General features: G+C 61.4%; 1 protein-coding gene across 2 annotated transcripts in view; it reads left to right on the plus strand.

Annotated features, from left to right (window-relative positions):
- Positions 1-4,580, plus strand: part of VAV2 (vav guanine nucleotide exchange factor 2) — a 93,027-nt gene extending 88,447 nt beyond the window's left edge. For both annotated transcript variants that reach the window (XM_090274992.1, XM_090274993.1), the window contains 2 exons: positions 588-742; positions 4,232-4,580. In XM_090274992.1, coding sequence (XP_090131118.1) covers positions 588-742; positions 4,232-4,279 — 203 coding nt within the window. In that variant the 3' untranslated portion in view covers positions 4,280-4,580. The remainder of the gene's footprint in view (positions 1-587; positions 743-4,231) is intronic.
- The last annotated feature ends 12,539 nt before the right edge of the window (positions 4,581-17,119 follow it).

Raw genomic sequence — 17,119 nt, forward strand, 5'->3', positions numbered from 1 at the left:
GCGGGACCTGAGGGCCGGGGTACGGGGTCCCTGTGGTCCTGACCACATGGCCCTCCGTGGCCAGAGCCAGAGCCCTCCTCTCAGCTGTGTGTGTTCCCCTCTGTCATGGTTATTGTCACCTGTCTGTCCATCAGGACTCTGGGGCCCGAGGCTAAGCTGGTCCAGCTGGGTTCCCAGTTTGGTTGGGGGATCTGGAATTGGGGAACCTGCGGGAGGTTGGGTGCCATGCTCAGGGGTCCCGTCCAGGTGCTCTGTCAGAGTGAGGCTGTCCCCTGGCCATGGGGTGCTGTGACTGGGCACACAGGAAGTGGTCAGAGCGCTGGCACCTGCTCTTGTTCCCAGGAGCACGGTCATTGCCTGCGACGGCCCCCAGTGCGGGAGTCGACTGCCCGGGTTCCCTTCCGGAAATCTCAGCCCACATCCAACAAAGGACCCAGGGGCCCTGGGATTGGGATCCAGGTCACGATGGCCCCGGGCTGGGCACAGGGCCAGGCACCTGGGGAGAGACCCAGCGTGGCCCGCAGCACCCCGCCCTCGCCGGGCCCCCCCACCCCGCAGCTGTGTGACGCCGCTCCTGTCCCCAGCAGTGTGCGCACCCCGCGTCATCGGCACGGCCGTGGCCAGGTACAACTTCGCCGCCCGGGACCTGCGGGAGCTCTCGCTGCGGGAAGGCGACGTGGTGAAGATCTACAGCCGCATCGGCGGGGACCAGGGCTGGTGGCGTGGGGAGGCGAACGGCCGGGTGAGTGGGCTGCCGGCCTGGCCTGGGCGCCAGAGAGACCCCCGGCGTCGGCACTTCTGCTGCTTCCTGGACTCGGCTGTACCCACGTTCCTCCCAGTGTCGGGGAAGGTGTGTCAGTCACGTGTCCTAAGTGTCCCTGGTGTTAACCTGCAAGACGTCCCTTTCCTTTAAGCAGTGGGTGCTCCTTTAGATTCCCTTCCCTGGGGCTCCCGGGTCCTTCTCGCGTGGCCGTACCGCCTTCCGCCCGGGAACACGCCCCTCCTGCGCGGCAGCCCCTCCCGCGGACGCTCTTCCGTGTGAGCCGGCTGCCGAGAAGGCTCCGTGTTTGCCGCATCTGAGCACGTCTTCGTTCTGCTCTTTTCCTCATGCTGTCACCGTGAAGTGTTTATGACTTACGTCAGTGCCTGTCAGTCTTGAAGAGCCGGCGCGGCACTGCAAAGACTCCTGCGCGCCCAGGCTCCCCCGCCAGGACTGATTGGTCCACGTCCCCTGTCGTCTGTCCCCTCTCTGCCCCCTCCCTGCAGTGCGTGTGGTCACATGCGCGCACACTGGACTTCTCCTAAACCCTTTGAGAACCTGTCCCAGAGCTATCCCTCTGCCCCCGACACGCCAGGGGGTGTTTCGTAAGACCAAGGATGTTCCCCTTCGATAGAACTGAGGACCTAATAGGGCGGTCGGCCCCCAACGCCCCGGCTCGGTGGGAACTCCCTGCCCAGCAGAGGCTTCAGGATCACGGATGAGAGAGAACAAATCTACCCGGACGCTGTCACTTGTCTGGGAGGAGGCGAGGCGGCAGACCTCTCTAGTGGAGAAGAGCGTGGAACGCGTTCCCCTCGTCCCTTTTATTGAGGAGGGATTCGGGAGACACGAGGTCACGACCCATGAATCATCTATGGGCTTCAGAGGCTGGGGTACAGTTGACAGTTACTGATTACAGATGCCCCTGTGACGAAGACAGTGACGCGTCCGTGTCAGGGCCTATTCCACGTCCTGACGCCACCCTGACATCAGGCGCGAGGCCTCACACGTTTTTAGCTGCTCGCTGTGTACAGTTACTGAGAGATAAGGGGGGCAGAGCAAGCTCCGAAGCATGATATGCATTCTTCAGATCCGGTTCCCACGGGAACCTCCTGAGTGGCCTTCGAGTCACGGCTGCCGCGGACCTTCCCGGTGTTCCGGTCGAGCCTGACACGGCTCAGGAGCCTGGCTCGTGGTTGGGGCTACAGTGCTCAAAACCACCCAGAACGGTCCCCTACAACCTAACCCATTGTCCAGTGTCCAGCGTCCCCAGTTGTCCTGAGAGGGTGTTTTCTAGCTTCTGGATTTGCCCCAGGGCCCTGAATGACGCTGACTTGCCATGACCTTCCACCTGCTTTCATCCGGGACGGTTCCCCAGCCCTCCTCTTGCTCACGTGACTTTGACATTTGTTTGGTGCCCTTCATAATCAGATGGCGGTGTTCCCCATTTTCAAGGGGACACCACAGTGCGGGCTCATGTGTTTTTCAGTGCTGGTGCATCCTCTCCAGAGGCAGGACTGTCCTCTGGCTGTGACATGCGCTTTGATCCCGTGGGTAGGGTGGTACCTGCCAGCTTTCTCCACTGTGAAGTCCTGGTCATTAATGAGCCATTGGAAGAGTAACACTTAGAAGTCAGGGAAGGATCCTGTCCCGCATCAAACCGTCCCCCTGCTGGTTTGTCCCTCATTGGTGACCTCGGTCCAGTCCCCTGTTTCCGTCACGGTTGAAGAAGAGGGATTTTTCTGACTGTCGCTCCTTCTCCGGTTCCCAGGGGGCCTCCTGCAGTCAGGAGAACCTTTCTCCTCTGCCCCGGCCATTGCCCGCGGGACGCTCTCACCTCCAAGGAGACCGGGGCCTTTTCGGAGCAATGGTGCTGAGTTCACTTCTGAAGATTGTTTTCCCTGGGGGTAGAATTCTAGGCCGTGAGGTGTCTTATTTCAGCATTTGGATGGTGCCCTCGTTGTCTGACTCCCAGCATTCCTGTAGAAAAGTTAGTCAACATTCTTTTTTTTTCTTAAATGGTTGTTCTATTACAGTTGTCCCATTGTCCCCCCACCCCCAGTCAGTCCCCAGCCTGCTGTCCACGTCCATGGGTCGTTTACGCGAGTTCCTTAACTAGTCCCTTCCCCTTCTTTCCCCCTTCTCCCCCGGCCACTGGGAGTCTGCCCCCTGTTTCCAGGCCTCTGGGTCTCTTACGCTCACTTCTTTGTTTGGTTCATTAGGTTCCTGTATCAGGTGAGATCCTGTGGTATTGGTCTTGCGCCGCCTGGCCTACTTCCCTGAGCGTAATTCTCTAGCTCCACCCATGCCGTCGCAAAGGGCAGGAGTCCTTCTCCCTGCTGCGTAGCACGCCATTGTGTGAACGCACCGCAGGCTTGGATCCGCTCACCCTCTGATGGGCACGTGGCTACTGTAAACAGCGCTGCTGTGACCACAGGGGTGCAGAGGTTCTTCTGAACTGGGGTGTCAGGGTTCTTCGGGTGGAATCCCAGCAGTGGAATCGCTGGGTCAAAAGGCAGCTCCATTTTTAGTTTTTGGACGTTAGTAAATGTTCTTAATGTTGCTCCTCGCAGGACACGTCTGCCCTCTTCCCACTGGGCTTCACGTGACCGAAAGAAAAAGAAAAAAGTCTGTTTTCCATCAGCGTTGCGCTAATATGCCGGGACGGGGCTGGGGACCGTCACCCTGGGGCCCGTTCTGCTTGAGGCTTGTGGGGTGTGAGGCCCTCCCTCAGTGTGGGAAATCTCTGCAGCGGGTGCATCTGCCTCGTCTCCTTTTGGGGTCCCTTCACATGCTTGTTGGGGCTTCTGGCTGCGGCCCGTCTGTGGCCGCCCGTTTCATGTGTCTTCCACCCCGTTCCTGCCGCTGGGCCACCGTCTGGGTTATTAGTCTTTTCTTCGGCTTTGTTTCATCTGCTCTTAAATCCTTTACATTTATTTTTTATTGTATTTTCTCTAATACCATTTATCCTCCTGACCCCTCCCCGCCCCCTCCCCTGTCTGCTGGGTTCTAAGCCGCAGTCACCTCTTCCAGTTCTGGGATTTCTATTTGATGTCTGAGTTCCATCCTCGGCTAAAACTCCCTGCTTTTTCATCAGTTTTCTGCGACAGACAAGTTAGCGTCATTACATTCCTGATGATCAAGTCCCGTGTCTGGACGAGCGGGAGACTGGTCCCTGTGGTCTGCGTCGTCTCAGTTTCTGTCACTTGATCCCGATGGAATGCTGAGCTTGGGTATAAAGTGCCGTGGGGACAGCTGGAGAGAGCGCGGAGTCGTCTTCAACGGCTCCGGCGGGTGCATCCCGGGGCTGCCGATGCCTGGGCCCTGGCTCCGCCCGGCGCCCCGCCTCTTTTCCAGCCTGGCTTAGCCTCCTGAAGGGTCCCTCCTGTCCAGGAACCCGAACTCGCCCCCACCCCAGCACACACACACACACACACATACAGAGTCACACGACCCCGCCATCTTTTTCAGACCGGCTGGTTTCCGTCCACGTACGTAGAAGAGGAGGGCGTGCAGTAACCGCCGGGACCCAGCCAGGACGCGCGGAATTTCCCAGAAGGGCTGCGCCGGCTCTGAAGCCCGTCTCCAGCTCCGTGACCCAGAGGGGGAAGCACTGGCCGGCCCCCCACCTGCGGTGGCCTGGAAAGACGGGGAGGGTGTCCAAAGTCCTAAATGCCAACCGTGCCGCCACCCGTCACCCTCGGGGGCCCGCCCTGGGCTCGCCGCCTGTACATATAGGAAACCGGGCGGCCCTCCCGAGCGCGGTGACAGCTCACCTCGCCCCCGTCGCGTCGAGACGGCACTGAGGAGCCTCGGTGTGAGCGCGGTGCGGTCCCGGGGAGGGCTGGGGACGGCGGGGGGACCTTCCCCTCGTCCTTTCGGTTCGGGCCCTGGACCTGCGGCCCTGCTGCTTCCTGCTGCCCCAGGGTGACGTTGAGCCTTGACAGGCAGTGGGGCCCCTGTGCAGCCTGGCACTGCAGGGGCCTCCGAGAGCCCAGCGCAGGCCTCTCTCTCGGGAGGGACCCCCCCGGGAACGAGGACGTCGCCAGCTCTGCCCGCTGGTCAATGGTACTGTCTGCCCTGAACCCAGGAGCATCTGTCCTGCCCTGCTGGTCTGTCCTGCCTGCTGCTAGGAGACGGCTTTTGTGAACCCCGACACGGGTGGGAAGAATACGGGGACCCCTTCGCTCTGTCCCTGCTGCTCATAGTCCTCTGCGGAAGGAGCCCCCGCCGCTCGCGGGCAGGGGTCCCTCTGGGTGTCCCGTGTCCCACAGAGGGGTCCCCGAGGGGCCCCCCAGCCTTTGCACAGCGGTTCTCGCCCTTGGTCAGTTTTCCTTCCCTGAGCGCTGGCAGCCCGTGAGCTGGGCTGGCGACCAGCCCACAGTGAGTGCCCTGGGGGGCGCCCCCCCCAACCCCGTCACGCCCGCTCCCGACTGCTCCTGGCCTTTCCCTCCGGCTGGCATGGCCAGACCCTGTTTCCTCTGCCTGGACGTGGCATGAGACCTAGTGACACTGTCCCTTGGAGCTCCATGCCTGGGCTCTGGGTGACCCACCCTCCCAGGGGTCAGCGAACAGCCCCGTGCCGGGAGCGGGGGCCAGGCTGGGCCTCGTCGGCCACACTGCACCCTGGGGTCCCTCTGAGGCTGGCCGGTGGCCGCCAGGCATCCTGTCGGGTGGGGAGCGTCCAAGGCGGTGGCAGCGAGGAGGGGAGAGAGGCGGCCGGCAGAGGCTTGAGAAGCGAGGGTGAGCAGCAGAGCGCTGAGCCCAGCGGGGGGGGGGGGGGGGGGCAGGAACGGCCTCAGGGTGAGCCCACCCCCACCCCTGTCTTCAGGGCGCACCCAGCACTTTGTGCGCGACACTCAGCTCCGCGGGGCGGGAGCGACCAGCGCCCCGTTTTGTTTGCTGTCTGTCGTCGGGAAGGCTTGCTTTGCTTCTGTTGTTTTGGGTTTGGCCTGTCTGCCTTTTAAGGGAAAGAGAAGTCTGTAATTATTTCGTCCACAGCTCCCATGATCTGTCTGTGAATAACAAGGAAGAGATTTTATAGCAGGAACACGATGTGTATTCGGGGTCACGGTCACAGTTCCGGGGGACGCTGGGAAAACATCAGCAGGGGCCCCATGTTTGTGGATGTTTTGTTTCGTTTGCTCTGAAACACGGATCTGGTTCAGCTGGGTCGTCCACCATTCCGTGCAGGAGGGGAGGAGGGCCGGGGCAGGCGGGGGGCTCTGGGGGTTCCGCCCGGGACGGGGCGCCTCTGGAGGGGCCTGAGACCCGCTGTGACCGCGGGAGCCGATGCATGTGGTCGCGGATCTGGGGTCCCACAGCGGGAGGCGACCCCGAAGGGAACAGAAACTGTACATTTGCCAATAGGTTTTTTCAGACCACAGTTTTTACTGCAAATAAACCCACGTTCTTTTCCTCGCGAGTGGCTGACCTTTTGTGCTGGGGAGGCGGGTGTGGCTGGATTCCTGTCTCCAGCAGGGTCTGCCCCACCGGGGCGCCGCGGGCCCAGGGAACACCGGCTGTGGGTCCGGAGGAGACGGTGACACCAGAGCCGCCAGCTGGCGCCTCCTCCCGGCCGGCGTGGCACCACGGGCCGCGTCCTGGGGACCCGGTGGCAGCCACCAGAGGCGGGCCGCTGTCTCCTATGCCCTCCACCTGCCGGGCTGTGTCCTTCTGTGCCGGAGGAGGGCGTGGTGCCCTGTCCTGAGGGCGGGACCACAACCCGCGACTGAGAAAGGGCCGGAACTAGAGTTCAGAGGCCGTGGTCCCGGCGCGGTTTGGAGCGCGTGCACACGTACACACACGTGCGCCCACACACACGCACGCAAGCACGCACCCCGTGGCTCCTCCCACTGTCCGCCTGTACGTCCCCCCTCGTGTGGCCCGAGGGAGCTGCTGGAGCTCCTGCCGTCGCGTCCACGTGCATAAGCGGGGGGGGGGGGGGGGGGCGCAGTGCAGCCCCTCCTGACCCAGGGCCTGGGCGCTGGTCACTGCTGGCTGTGGTGGAGGCTGCACGTGCAGGGCCACCCTCGGGGACTCCAGGCCCCGTTCCTGAGGAGGCGGGAGCACGTGGGCGACCAGCCCCGGGACCTGCCTCACCGGGTCGTGAGGGTCCGCGGGGCCTTGGAACCGGGTGCCCAGCTGGCACTCAGCAAATGTCGGATTTGTTGCAAAGGGGGGAGGCGGGTTCAGATGTGTGAGGGGACACAGGTACCCCAAGGATGGGTGGGGGGGCGTCCCTGAGAGTTCTCAGGCCAGCATCCACGAAAGGCGCAGTTCCAACACGGGCTCCCCAAGAGCCATCCCCCACTTCTGAGCCTCACGTCCGCGTGGGGGACGGAGAGGCCTGGGCCCGTGACCGGCTCGGCTGGCCCTCCTCGGGGGCCCTCACTCGGGCAGCCCGGCAGGAAGCCCTGGCCGGGAGCAGAGGGCGTGGCAGCCTGAGGGGGAGCTGCTGCGGGTGACCTGGGGCTGCAGGGAGGGCACCAGCACAGCGGCTGTGGCCCAGACCCCAAAAGGGTGGGGACCCCGCCTGTCCGAGGCCGTGCGTGGACAGGGGTGGAGACCGGCGGTGGGCGAGGCTTGCCTGCCCAGGGTTACTGGGGACGGGACGTGAGGTGGATTGGAACCGGGAACCCCAGTGTCACACCCTGAATTCCGACAACCGCGGGTCCCCCAAGGGCAGGGCCCCCGGGAGGCCAGTGTCCGGAGCTCTAGACGCCCCCGGATGAAAGAGAAACATCCCGTTTTCTGAGGTGCGTGGACAGCCTTCCGTCCCCAGGCCTCCCCCACGAACAGTGTCCCGGCGGGGAGAGGCTCCGAGCAGGGCTGGCTCTGGGGTCCTGGCCGCCGCGGGAAGCTGGCGTTTCAGAGGGGCCTCAGGAGAAGGAAATTCTCACCCACGGGTGGGACGGGAGCCACGGGGCGGGAGGAGCATTTTACTGGGCGTTCCTCGCTTTCCAGAAAAGAAAGAATGAAACGCAGCCCCTGTTCCAGGAGCGCTTGGCCCTGAACCTCAAAGGTAAAGGAAAGAAAAGCCCTCCAGCCTCGAGCACAGAGGTCACGCGCCTCTGAGAGGTCAGCTTGGTGCGCCCGGGCGCACGGGGACGCGGGGCCCTGCCCGCAAAGGCCTCGTGGAGAGAGGGAGCCCGGGCTGCGCTCAGCGGGCCCCGGGTGCTGGCGGCCGGGACAGGGCTCAGCGTGCAGCCTGGGGCCCCGCTTCCCTCCGCCCTGTGGGTGTGGGAGCTGCCCCTCCGCACGGGGGTCAGCGTGGGACCTGTGCTCTGCGGGGACCCGTCTTAAACGAGGTGCAGACGTGGTGACGGAGCCCACAGCAGCCGTTGCCAACGCTGTGCCTGGAAAGCGCGGGCGAGAAATCCTTTCAGGAGTGGCGGCCGGAGGGGAGGGGCGGGAGGGGCGGGCAGTGGAGGTGGCGCGGGCTCCCCACGTTTCTAGGTAGGAGTCAGGAAGGAGTGACACCCAGGGGTGGCAGGTGCTGGGGCCCCGAGTGGCGTAAACGCAGACACCAGGGTCGGTAACAGTGGGCTCGGTGCCCCAGGGACGGACGGGGCAGGCAGGTGGCCGGTGCCCGAGATGGCGGCTGCTGAGGGGAGAGAAGTGGCCGGGCCTCCGAGCCCAGCAGGGTGGGGGATGGGCTCTGCCGCTGCCTCACGGAGCCCCGCAGACACGGTGGCCTTGCGGTTCTGTGTCACAGGGTCCTGGACGGGTCTCCCGGGGCTGCCGGCACAGCTGTGGCTCCAGGGCGAATCCATTTCCAAGCTTTTTCCAGCTTCTAGAAGGTTCCTACGTTCCTTGGAACATGGTCCCTTTCCCTCCTCTTTAAAGACAGCAAAGGTGCCTCTGTGACCCTCCCATAGTCACACCTGTCTTCCTGTGATTGCAGCTGGGACAGGGTCTCTGCCCTCCTGTGATGATCCAGGACGCGCCCGGGGGCATTTGGCCAACTGGGTGAGCTGGAGTCAGGGGGGCCTGGCTGGGCCTGAGGGAGTGGACGACCAGGGCCCCTCAAGTGCCAACTAACAGAAAAGCCCCTTAAAACCTGGACCCCAGTGGACGTCACCCTAAAGGTCAGGCTGTGGAGACACAGTCCCCTCCCTCACCCCTGGCCAGCTGTCACGGTCTGCGTGGGATGGCCGGGAAAGTTCTGTGCCTGGACAGCGGGTGGAAAGGGAAACCAGAGCCTCCCCTGGAAAGGTGTCCTTCTTGAGAAGACAGGGTGACGTGTCAGCCCCCGGAACCTGCACACGGACCTTATGGGTGTGCTCAGGGGCAGGCAGAGGAGGTCGCCGGGTAGGGCCTGGGGCAAGGCAACAGCCATCCTTATAAAGAGGGGGATTGGACCATGTACAGCCGTGTGCGTGGAGACCAGCCCGTGGAGACGGGGGTGACCCATCTGTGAGCCGCGGGACCCGCAGAGGCCAGCAAACTCGGACGCTGGAGAAGGGGGGGCAGATTCTCTCCCAGGGCCCTCGGGGAGCCAGTCCAGCGGCACCTCGGCCTGGGACTGCCGGCCTCCGGACCTGGGAGAGGGCGCGTTTCTGTTTATGCCACTCCGCCTGCGGGGCTTTGTGGCATCGCCCGGGAAACGAGCACCGGGGGCAACTCTCACTGGCCGGAAGCGCGTCTGCAAACGGGGAGCCCCGAGCGCCAGGGGCTCCCACTGTAGATCCTCCTGCGGGCCCAGGAGAAGGAAATGCAAACCGTCTCTGGGTGATTCGGCCTCACCCGCCCCGGGGGGAGTTCCAAGGACACTCCGAGTCAGAAAGCACAGACCCCACAAGGAAACGAGATGGCAGACGGGCAGCAGAACTACGGCTGCAGCTCCACAGCCGCAGAGGCGGAGCAAGGACGCAGAAGGGCCCGCGGCAGTCGGGGCCGGGGGTGAAGGGCGAGGAACCAGGAGCGGTGACAAGCCAGTGCCACGGAATCTGATGTGCAGCGGCCCCGTGTGAGCCGCAACTGTCAGGCAGCTGGGCCCCACGTGGCCCCACGTGGCGTGGGGTCAAGGGAGGAGCACCGGTCGGGACGCTGACGGCGCCCGCGTGGAGCCCGGTACCGGCACCGCTGCCCTCACCGCGCGTTTGCAGTGCCCCAGGACGGCCCTGTCACCTCCGCCCCTGGACTCTGCCTGGGATCATGGCCTCCTCGGAGGGCGGGTTCTAGTCACTCCTGGGCGCGTCTGGGAGCGCCGGCTGCTCTGCCCCGGGGGCCCGCAGGTGTGGGGGTTTGTGGGTCTCCTGGCTGACGGAAGGGGTCATCCGTCCCACGGAAAGCAGGGCATCGGGCAGCCTGTGTCTTATGAAAGCCAGGAGCCCCCGGTGGCTCACTGTCCAGGCAACACCCCTCCCCGCTCACAGCGCAGGGGTGGCGGCGGACTGGACACGGTCAGGAGGGAAATCGAGGACCTGGAAGGCAGTTCTGGTGACACCACCACGGACAGGCTCGAGGTGACACAGACGGGGGTGGGGGCGGAACAAGAAGCTCCAGCTGACGTCTGATTCCGACAGACTCAGGGCGGGGGAGACAGGGGTGGAAGGCGGGGGATAGTTGAAGGAACCCCGGCTGGCCGTCTTTCAGAACAAGGAAAGGCCAGCGGAGCGGATCAGGGACCCCAGGCCTCCCGAGGAGGGCGACGCGAAGGAAACCAGTCTGGAGCCGTCGCAGTGAAGCTGCCAAATGATGATCGCAAAGAGAAGATCTGAGGAGCCACGGCAGGGCCCTGGCGGTGTGGCTCAGTGGGCTGGGGCGACACCCTGGAACCAAGAGGGTGTGGGTTCGCTTCCCAGTCAGGGCTCACCCCCTGGTCCAGGTGCATACGATCCCCAGCCTGGGTGCGTACGGGAGGCCGCCAATTCGTTCTTCTCTGGCGCATCAGTGTCTCTCACCCCCCCCCCCCCAAAAGCAACGAAAAGTGTCCTCGGGTGAGGATTAAAAATATGTGTATGGAGAGAACAGAGGTTACATCAGTGAGGCCACAGCTGTGCAGTGGCTGTGACAATGGCAGGGGACCCAGAGGCAACGGAACACGGTCTCCTAAGGGTCAGCATAGAATTCTGCAACCACAGAAATGTGTTTCAAAACAACAAGCCCTGGCTGGTGTGGCTCAGTGGACTGAGTGCCAGCCTGTGAACCAAAGGGTCGCCGGTTCGATCCCCAGTCCGGGCACAGGTCTGGGTTGCGGGTAAGGTCCCCTAGTTGTGGGTGCATGAGAGGCAACCACACGTGGATGTTTCTCTCCCGTTTTCTCCCTCCCTTCCCCTCTCTCTAAAATTAAATAAATAAAATCTTTAAAAATTTTTAAAAAGGGGCACTATAAAGGCATTTTTAAAGTATATTTTATTGATTATGTTGTTACAGTAGTCCCAATTTTTCCCCTTTGCTCCCCTCTGTCTAGTATCCCCCTTCCCCCCAGCAGTCCCACCCCCCCTTAGTTTATGTTCATGGGTCGTGCATGTAAGTTCTGTGGTTTCACCCTTTCTTATATTATTCTTAACTTCCCCCTGTCTATTCTGCACCAACCGATTATGCTTCTCAGTCCCTGCACCATTTCCCCATTTCGCCCCCTCCCCCCTCCCAGCTGATAACCCTCCAAATGGTCCCCATACCTCTGATTCTGTTCCTATTCTGGTTTGCTTAGTTGGATTTTGTTTTTATTTTTTAGATTCAGTTGTTGATAATTGTGAGTTTGTTGTCATTTTAGTGTTCATAGTGTTGATCTTCTTTTTCTTAAATAAGTCCCTTTAACATTTCATATAATAATGGCTTGGTGATGATGAACTCCTTTAGCTTTACCTTGTCTGAGAAGCACTTCATCTGCCCTTCCATCCAAATGAGAGCCTTGCTGGATAGAGTAACCGGGGTTGTGGGTCCTTGCTTTTCATCACATTGAATACTTCTTACCAGTCCCTTCTTGCCTGCAAAGTTTCTTTTGAGAAGTCAGCTGAGAGTCTTATAGGCACCCCTTTGTAGGTAACTCTGATTTTCTCTTGCTGCTTTTAAGATTCTCTCTTTATCTTGAACCTCTGGCATTTTAATGATGATGTGTCTTGGTGTGGTCCTCTTTGGGTCTAGCTTGTTTGGGACTCTCTGTGCTTCTTGGACTTGTATGTCTATTTTTTTTTGCCAAATTTGGGAAGTTTTCCTTCATTATTTTCTCACATAAGCTTTCAATTTCTTGCTCTTCCTCTTCTCCTTCTAGCACCCCTATGATTTGTATGTTGGCATGTTTAAAGTTGTCCCAGAGGTTCCTAAGCCTCTCCTCATTTTTTTCAATTCTTGTTTCCTCATTCTGTACTGGTTGACTGTTTTTTTCTTCCTTATGTTCCAAATCATTGATTTGAACCCCAGTTTCCTTCCCTTCACCACTGGTTTTGTGTGGATTTTCCTTTGTTTCCTTTGCTTCTCCCCTTATGTGTCTGCCATACTCAAGCATATCTGTCAAGCCTGTGAGCATCTTTATCACCAGTGTTTTGAACTCAGCATCTGTTAGGTTGGCTATCTCCTCGTCACTTAGTTCTCCCACTGGAACCTTGATCTGTTCCCCCTTTTGGGCCATACTTCTCTGTCTCCTCATCATGACAGGCTCCGGTGTGTGTTTGCCTCTGTGTCTTAGGTAGAGCTGTTGCACCTGTTACATTGTAAGGGGTGGAGCCTTAGGGATTCGTCAGTACAGGGCGACCTGTTTCACCACGTTGTGGTGCTGTGTGGGGGGGAGGGGGGTCCAAGAGGCAACAATGCTGCCTGCCCAGCACTCGCCCCTTTTCCAGCCACCTCTCCCACTTCCGTATGGGATGGCGCCTCTCTAGCTGCTGCCCTGGCCGTCATTCCCAGAGTGGATTTGTCTGCAGACATTCTAGGACCGTGGGGGCCCTTAAACAAGTGGCTCTGCTGAGAGACCAGCAGTTTCTGCCTCCACCCCAACCCCCACTGGTCTGCACAGTCAGAAGCAATGAGGCTTGATTTTTCCCCGGCGCTGGGACCGTGAGCTTCGAGGTCTGGTGAGGAGCCAGGAATGCTCCCCAGGTGTCCCTCCTGACTTTTTAAAATGTGTAACTGCGCTTTCTGCTGGCCTGCTGCTGCCACCGCTGCCGCCACCACACCGCATCCTCTCTGCCCCGGCTCCGCCCCTCCTACCTGTCTGGATGAGTATTTCTTCTTTATATCTTTGTTTGTTGGACTTCCACGCAGTTTGATTTTCTGGAACTTCTGGTTGTCTCTAGTTTTGAGGTAGTTTTTCCTTCTTAGCTGTGGAGGGAGACGCAGCGTGTCTGTGTAGACCTCCATTGTGCCCGGAAGTAAGTCTAAAGGCTTTTTAAGGCAAAGGAGGAGGAGGAGAAGCCTAACATACCCTCCCTGGAGGCTTTTCTATTAAAGTTCTAAAGCTCCCGCAGACTGGAGGAAATGGTGGTATGTCGCCGTATCCAACAGTGACAGTGCGAAGTACCAGGATATTATGCGATTGGTGACAAGATGGAATTTACACAGTGTCAAACCCTGCAGGTCGGCAGAGGCGTGGCCTGCCTGCTCACGGGACCCTCCGTGGTTGGGAAGGAGGGGAAGGTAGTACTTGGGTAACTGCCTTCATTCCTGTTGCCACGTGACGGACCCCTGTGGGTCGGGGGCCCGGCGCAGCTTAGCTGGCTGTGCTGCTCGGGGTCTCCCCAGGCTGCGTCCTCCTCTGGAGGGGTGACCGGGGAAGGGCCCGTCCACCCGCGCTGAGGCTGAGGGCAGAACCCACTTCCTGCCGGTGCTGACCGAGGCCCCGCGTGCCCACTCCTGTCCCTGTGGCCAGCAGGACAGTGTCCCCCCCCAGCTGCTGGTTTGGAGTCTCCCGGAACAGGCTGGGACCAGGGGCTGGACACCTCGGTCAGAGGCCTGCGCCGCAGGGCGGGACCCTGCAAGGGTCAGCTTCTCTCAGCACGTGAGCCGAGTTAGAAATCAGTAACCAAGTACCCACGAGAAGCGTCCGTGTGCTTGCAAACGCAGAAACGGATTTCTCAGTAACAGTCCAGACGAGATCAGAACGGCATCGTGTTTCAGATTCACTTAAAAATGGGACGGGGGGAAAGTGCTTCCCGACACACTTGTTGGACACGCTGACCCGGAGCTGGAACCGGGTGGGTGGCCCTGGCAGCTCGTATCTGCAGGTGCAGGGACGCGGGCACGGACTCCTGACAGAAAGGGAGCTGGGGTTCCCGGACGGAGTTTCGCGTCCTCACTCAGCGTTTTCAGGTCGTCTGTGTAAGATGTAATTTTTCCAGGAGGAAAATGACAAATGAAGTCAATGGGCCCGGATTTCAGGGTTTGAAATGACAGCTGCTGGCGGATGGCTCGGGCGGGGGGCGCCAAGCCCACCCCCTCCCAGGGCTGGGGGTCCCAGCGGCTGTGGGTGGAACCCCGACTCCTGTCCTTCGGCCACAGCTTTATTTTCCTGAAGGACTGAGGTTTCTTTTTTTTTTTTTTTCTTTTTTAGAGAGAGGGGAAGGGAGGGAGAACGAGAGGGAGAGAAACATCGATTGGTTGCCTCTTGTTCACCCCCAGCTGGGGACTGGCCCACAACCCAGGCCTGTGCTTTGACTGGGAATCAAACTGGCGACCTTTCAGTTACGGGACGACGCGCCCACTGGGTCACACGGTCAGAGCTGCTTGCACATTGCGACGCTCCCGTGCTGCGGGGCCACGGGCAGATGGATGCACCTAGACCCCCGGCCTCCGTTCCCCGCAGCCGTGTGAACGCAAGCCCGGCTTGGTTAGGGCTGCGGCCTGGCGTCGTGGTGGACAGTCCATGACCACACGGCTATTTCTGGCTCACATGACGCTCTGGGGAGTGACCCAGGGCTGGGGTTGGGCTCACAGTGTTGAGGGTCCAGGTCTTCCTGGGGTTTTGGGGCCCCCTGTGTGAGGTCTCCCAAGTTCACCTCCTGGTCCAAGATGGGACTTCAGCTCCAGCCCCTGAATGCTCACTGCGGCCAGTGGGAGGGGGAGGGGCAGGGTGTGACGCCCTCACCTGCTGCCTCCCGTGGGCTATAACCTGGCTGCCAAGGAGGGTGGGTCCTTTGCTGTGAAGAGGGAGGAAAGGGCAGTGGGGCCAGGAGGTGACAGATCGATCACCTGAGGCTTTGGGTGGGGCTGCTTCCGTCAGGAAAACCCTCCCACAGCAGCGAAGCCTGGTTGCCGCCAGGTTCCAGGTCTGGGGGTGAAGCCCAGCAGGTTTCTCCTTCAGCGGCCACGATGACTTCTTGGTCCAACATCTTCCATTTCTTAGAAGAAAAACGTGGGGACCCCGACTCTACAGCCTGGCTCCTTACCAACACACTTGGTGCACGGATGCGTTTTGGCGCCCTTGAGAGTGAGTGTGTTCAGCAGAGCGGGGACACACGGATGTGCTCCCAGAGGGGACAGCCCCCCGGTCAGGTGACCGCTGCTCGTTGGCTGGGCCGCTGTCAGCACCCACTGTGGACAATCGCGTCCCTTTGGTCTTAGGGCCCTGTCCTGGGTCCCGCGCTCGGGGCGTCGTACTCCCATGTGGCCACCGGGAGGAGGTGTTTCCTGCAAAGGCTCAGCCTCCTGCCTGAGGGCTGATTGCGTTCAGTTCCCGCCCCCGCAACCCGTTCCCTGGCTGCCCTGCCACCACGCGGGTCTCCTCTGGGGGTGCTCCTGCCCCTGGGGCCAGTCCCTGGGGGTCCTGGTCAGGGGTCTGTGAAGGGCAAAGTGGCAGGATGGGGGCTGTGGACGCTGGAAAAAACGGGCTCCATCTGTTTGCACGGGTTGCGCCCCAGCTTTGCAAGACAAGCTTGGAAACCCGGATTGTCACAGGGAGCCCCGGGGGCCTGTCCTGCAAACCTGCGGACACAGCCCTGATGGGCGGCCAGCGAGCGCCTGCCGGGCGGGGGTTGTGGGGTCCTGCGCCCCTGGCCGCTGCTTCTCCATCGTTAGCTCCCAGCACCCTCAACGGGAGGGGGCCTCCGCGGCAGGAAGCCCTCCCAGCTCCGCAGCTGTGGGCCCGGTGCCCCCGGCGACACGGAGCAGGCGCTCAGCTGCAGGGAGCGACGCGCGTCACCTCCACGCGGTTTCCCGCACAAAAGACGCTCGAGACAAGTCGCGGAGTGAGTGGGAGCTGGGGCCCTGGAACGCAGCGGCCGCACCTGCCGTGGCCGCCCCCCCCCCACGAGCCAGTCGCCCTGCCCGCGTGCCGTGGGTGTCGAGGGGAGCGGGGCGCCCGCCTGCCTCCCCTGAAAATCACCACTTACCCTGGGGGTTAATCATTCTGTCTCCGTGAAGTCACCAGAGTAGTTGACGTAGGTTTTTTTTGTTTGTTTTTGTTTTTTTTAAGATTCTTGTTGGAAAAATTAAAACTTGGCAGCGTAAATCCAGCCCTCAAACCTTGTTCTGGGAACCTCCCTGGGCCGTGAGTCACCCGGGGCTGGCGCCCTTGACTGTGTCCTGGCTCAGTCTTCTCGCCTCTGCGATGGGCGGCAGTCATGTCTCGCGGTCAGAGTGTGTGCACACTGCCCGGCTCCCGGCCCTGAGGTGGCGGGGGCCACCTTCCTCCGGGTCCGAGGTCAGCAGCTCTCGTGCGGTTGTTCTGCTGTCTCAGGGCCACGCGCAGAAGCTCCCCTGGCCCTTCCCCCAGCTCCACCCGGGACTTCTGCCCAGAGTTCGCTGCGGCCTCCTGGGCCCTGGAGGCCTGGCTGGCAGGCTGGGCAAGGGGCCGGCTGGGGCCTGCAGACAGGGCCAGCCCGGGCCAGAAGGGGGTGTCTCAGGGCTGGCCTTGCCCGCAGAAGCCCCCCCGCACTGTGGCCTGGGTTTGCCTGTAGGGGGAGGGGCGGGTGGCAGGCGGCCCGCATGGGGCTGATGGCGCGGGGCTTTCTCCCAAGCACACTAAAAGTACCAGGTAGTAACACACAGGCAAACTCACAGAACGTCCCTGAAGTGGACACTGCAGGGGTGACAGTCCCTAGTTGCCAGGTGGGGACACAGGCTCGGCCAGGGGGACCAGCCCGAGGTGGTACGGCCGGTTGGCAGCAGGAGCTTGTCTGGGCGACCCTCGCGGGAGCCTGGCCACCCCCTGAGCGCTGCCCTTCAGCACCCAGGGGATACCCAGTGGCCCGTCCACTCGCCCCGGACCTGAGCAGAGCCCAGCCGACGACCCAGCAGACCACAGCCAGGCCTGGCCCTCCAGCCACCTCCCCTCGTCCGAAGTCCAGGACCCGCTGCTGCCCACTTGGCCTGGGAGAATTTTGCAACAGCTGCTTGTCTGAGGGCCAGGCCGGGGGCAGCCATGACCAGCATGTCACTGGCCCGTGTGCCCTGTGCCCAGAGTTCTCAGGGGAACAT

The sequence above is a fragment of the Furipterus horrens genome, unplaced genomic scaffold, assembly GCF_987537825.1.
Source record: "Furipterus horrens unplaced genomic scaffold, mFurHor1.1.pri manual_scaffold_4, whole genome shotgun sequence".
In the NCBI taxonomy this organism is placed as follows: Eukaryota; Metazoa; Chordata; class Mammalia; order Chiroptera; family Furipteridae; genus Furipterus; species Furipterus horrens.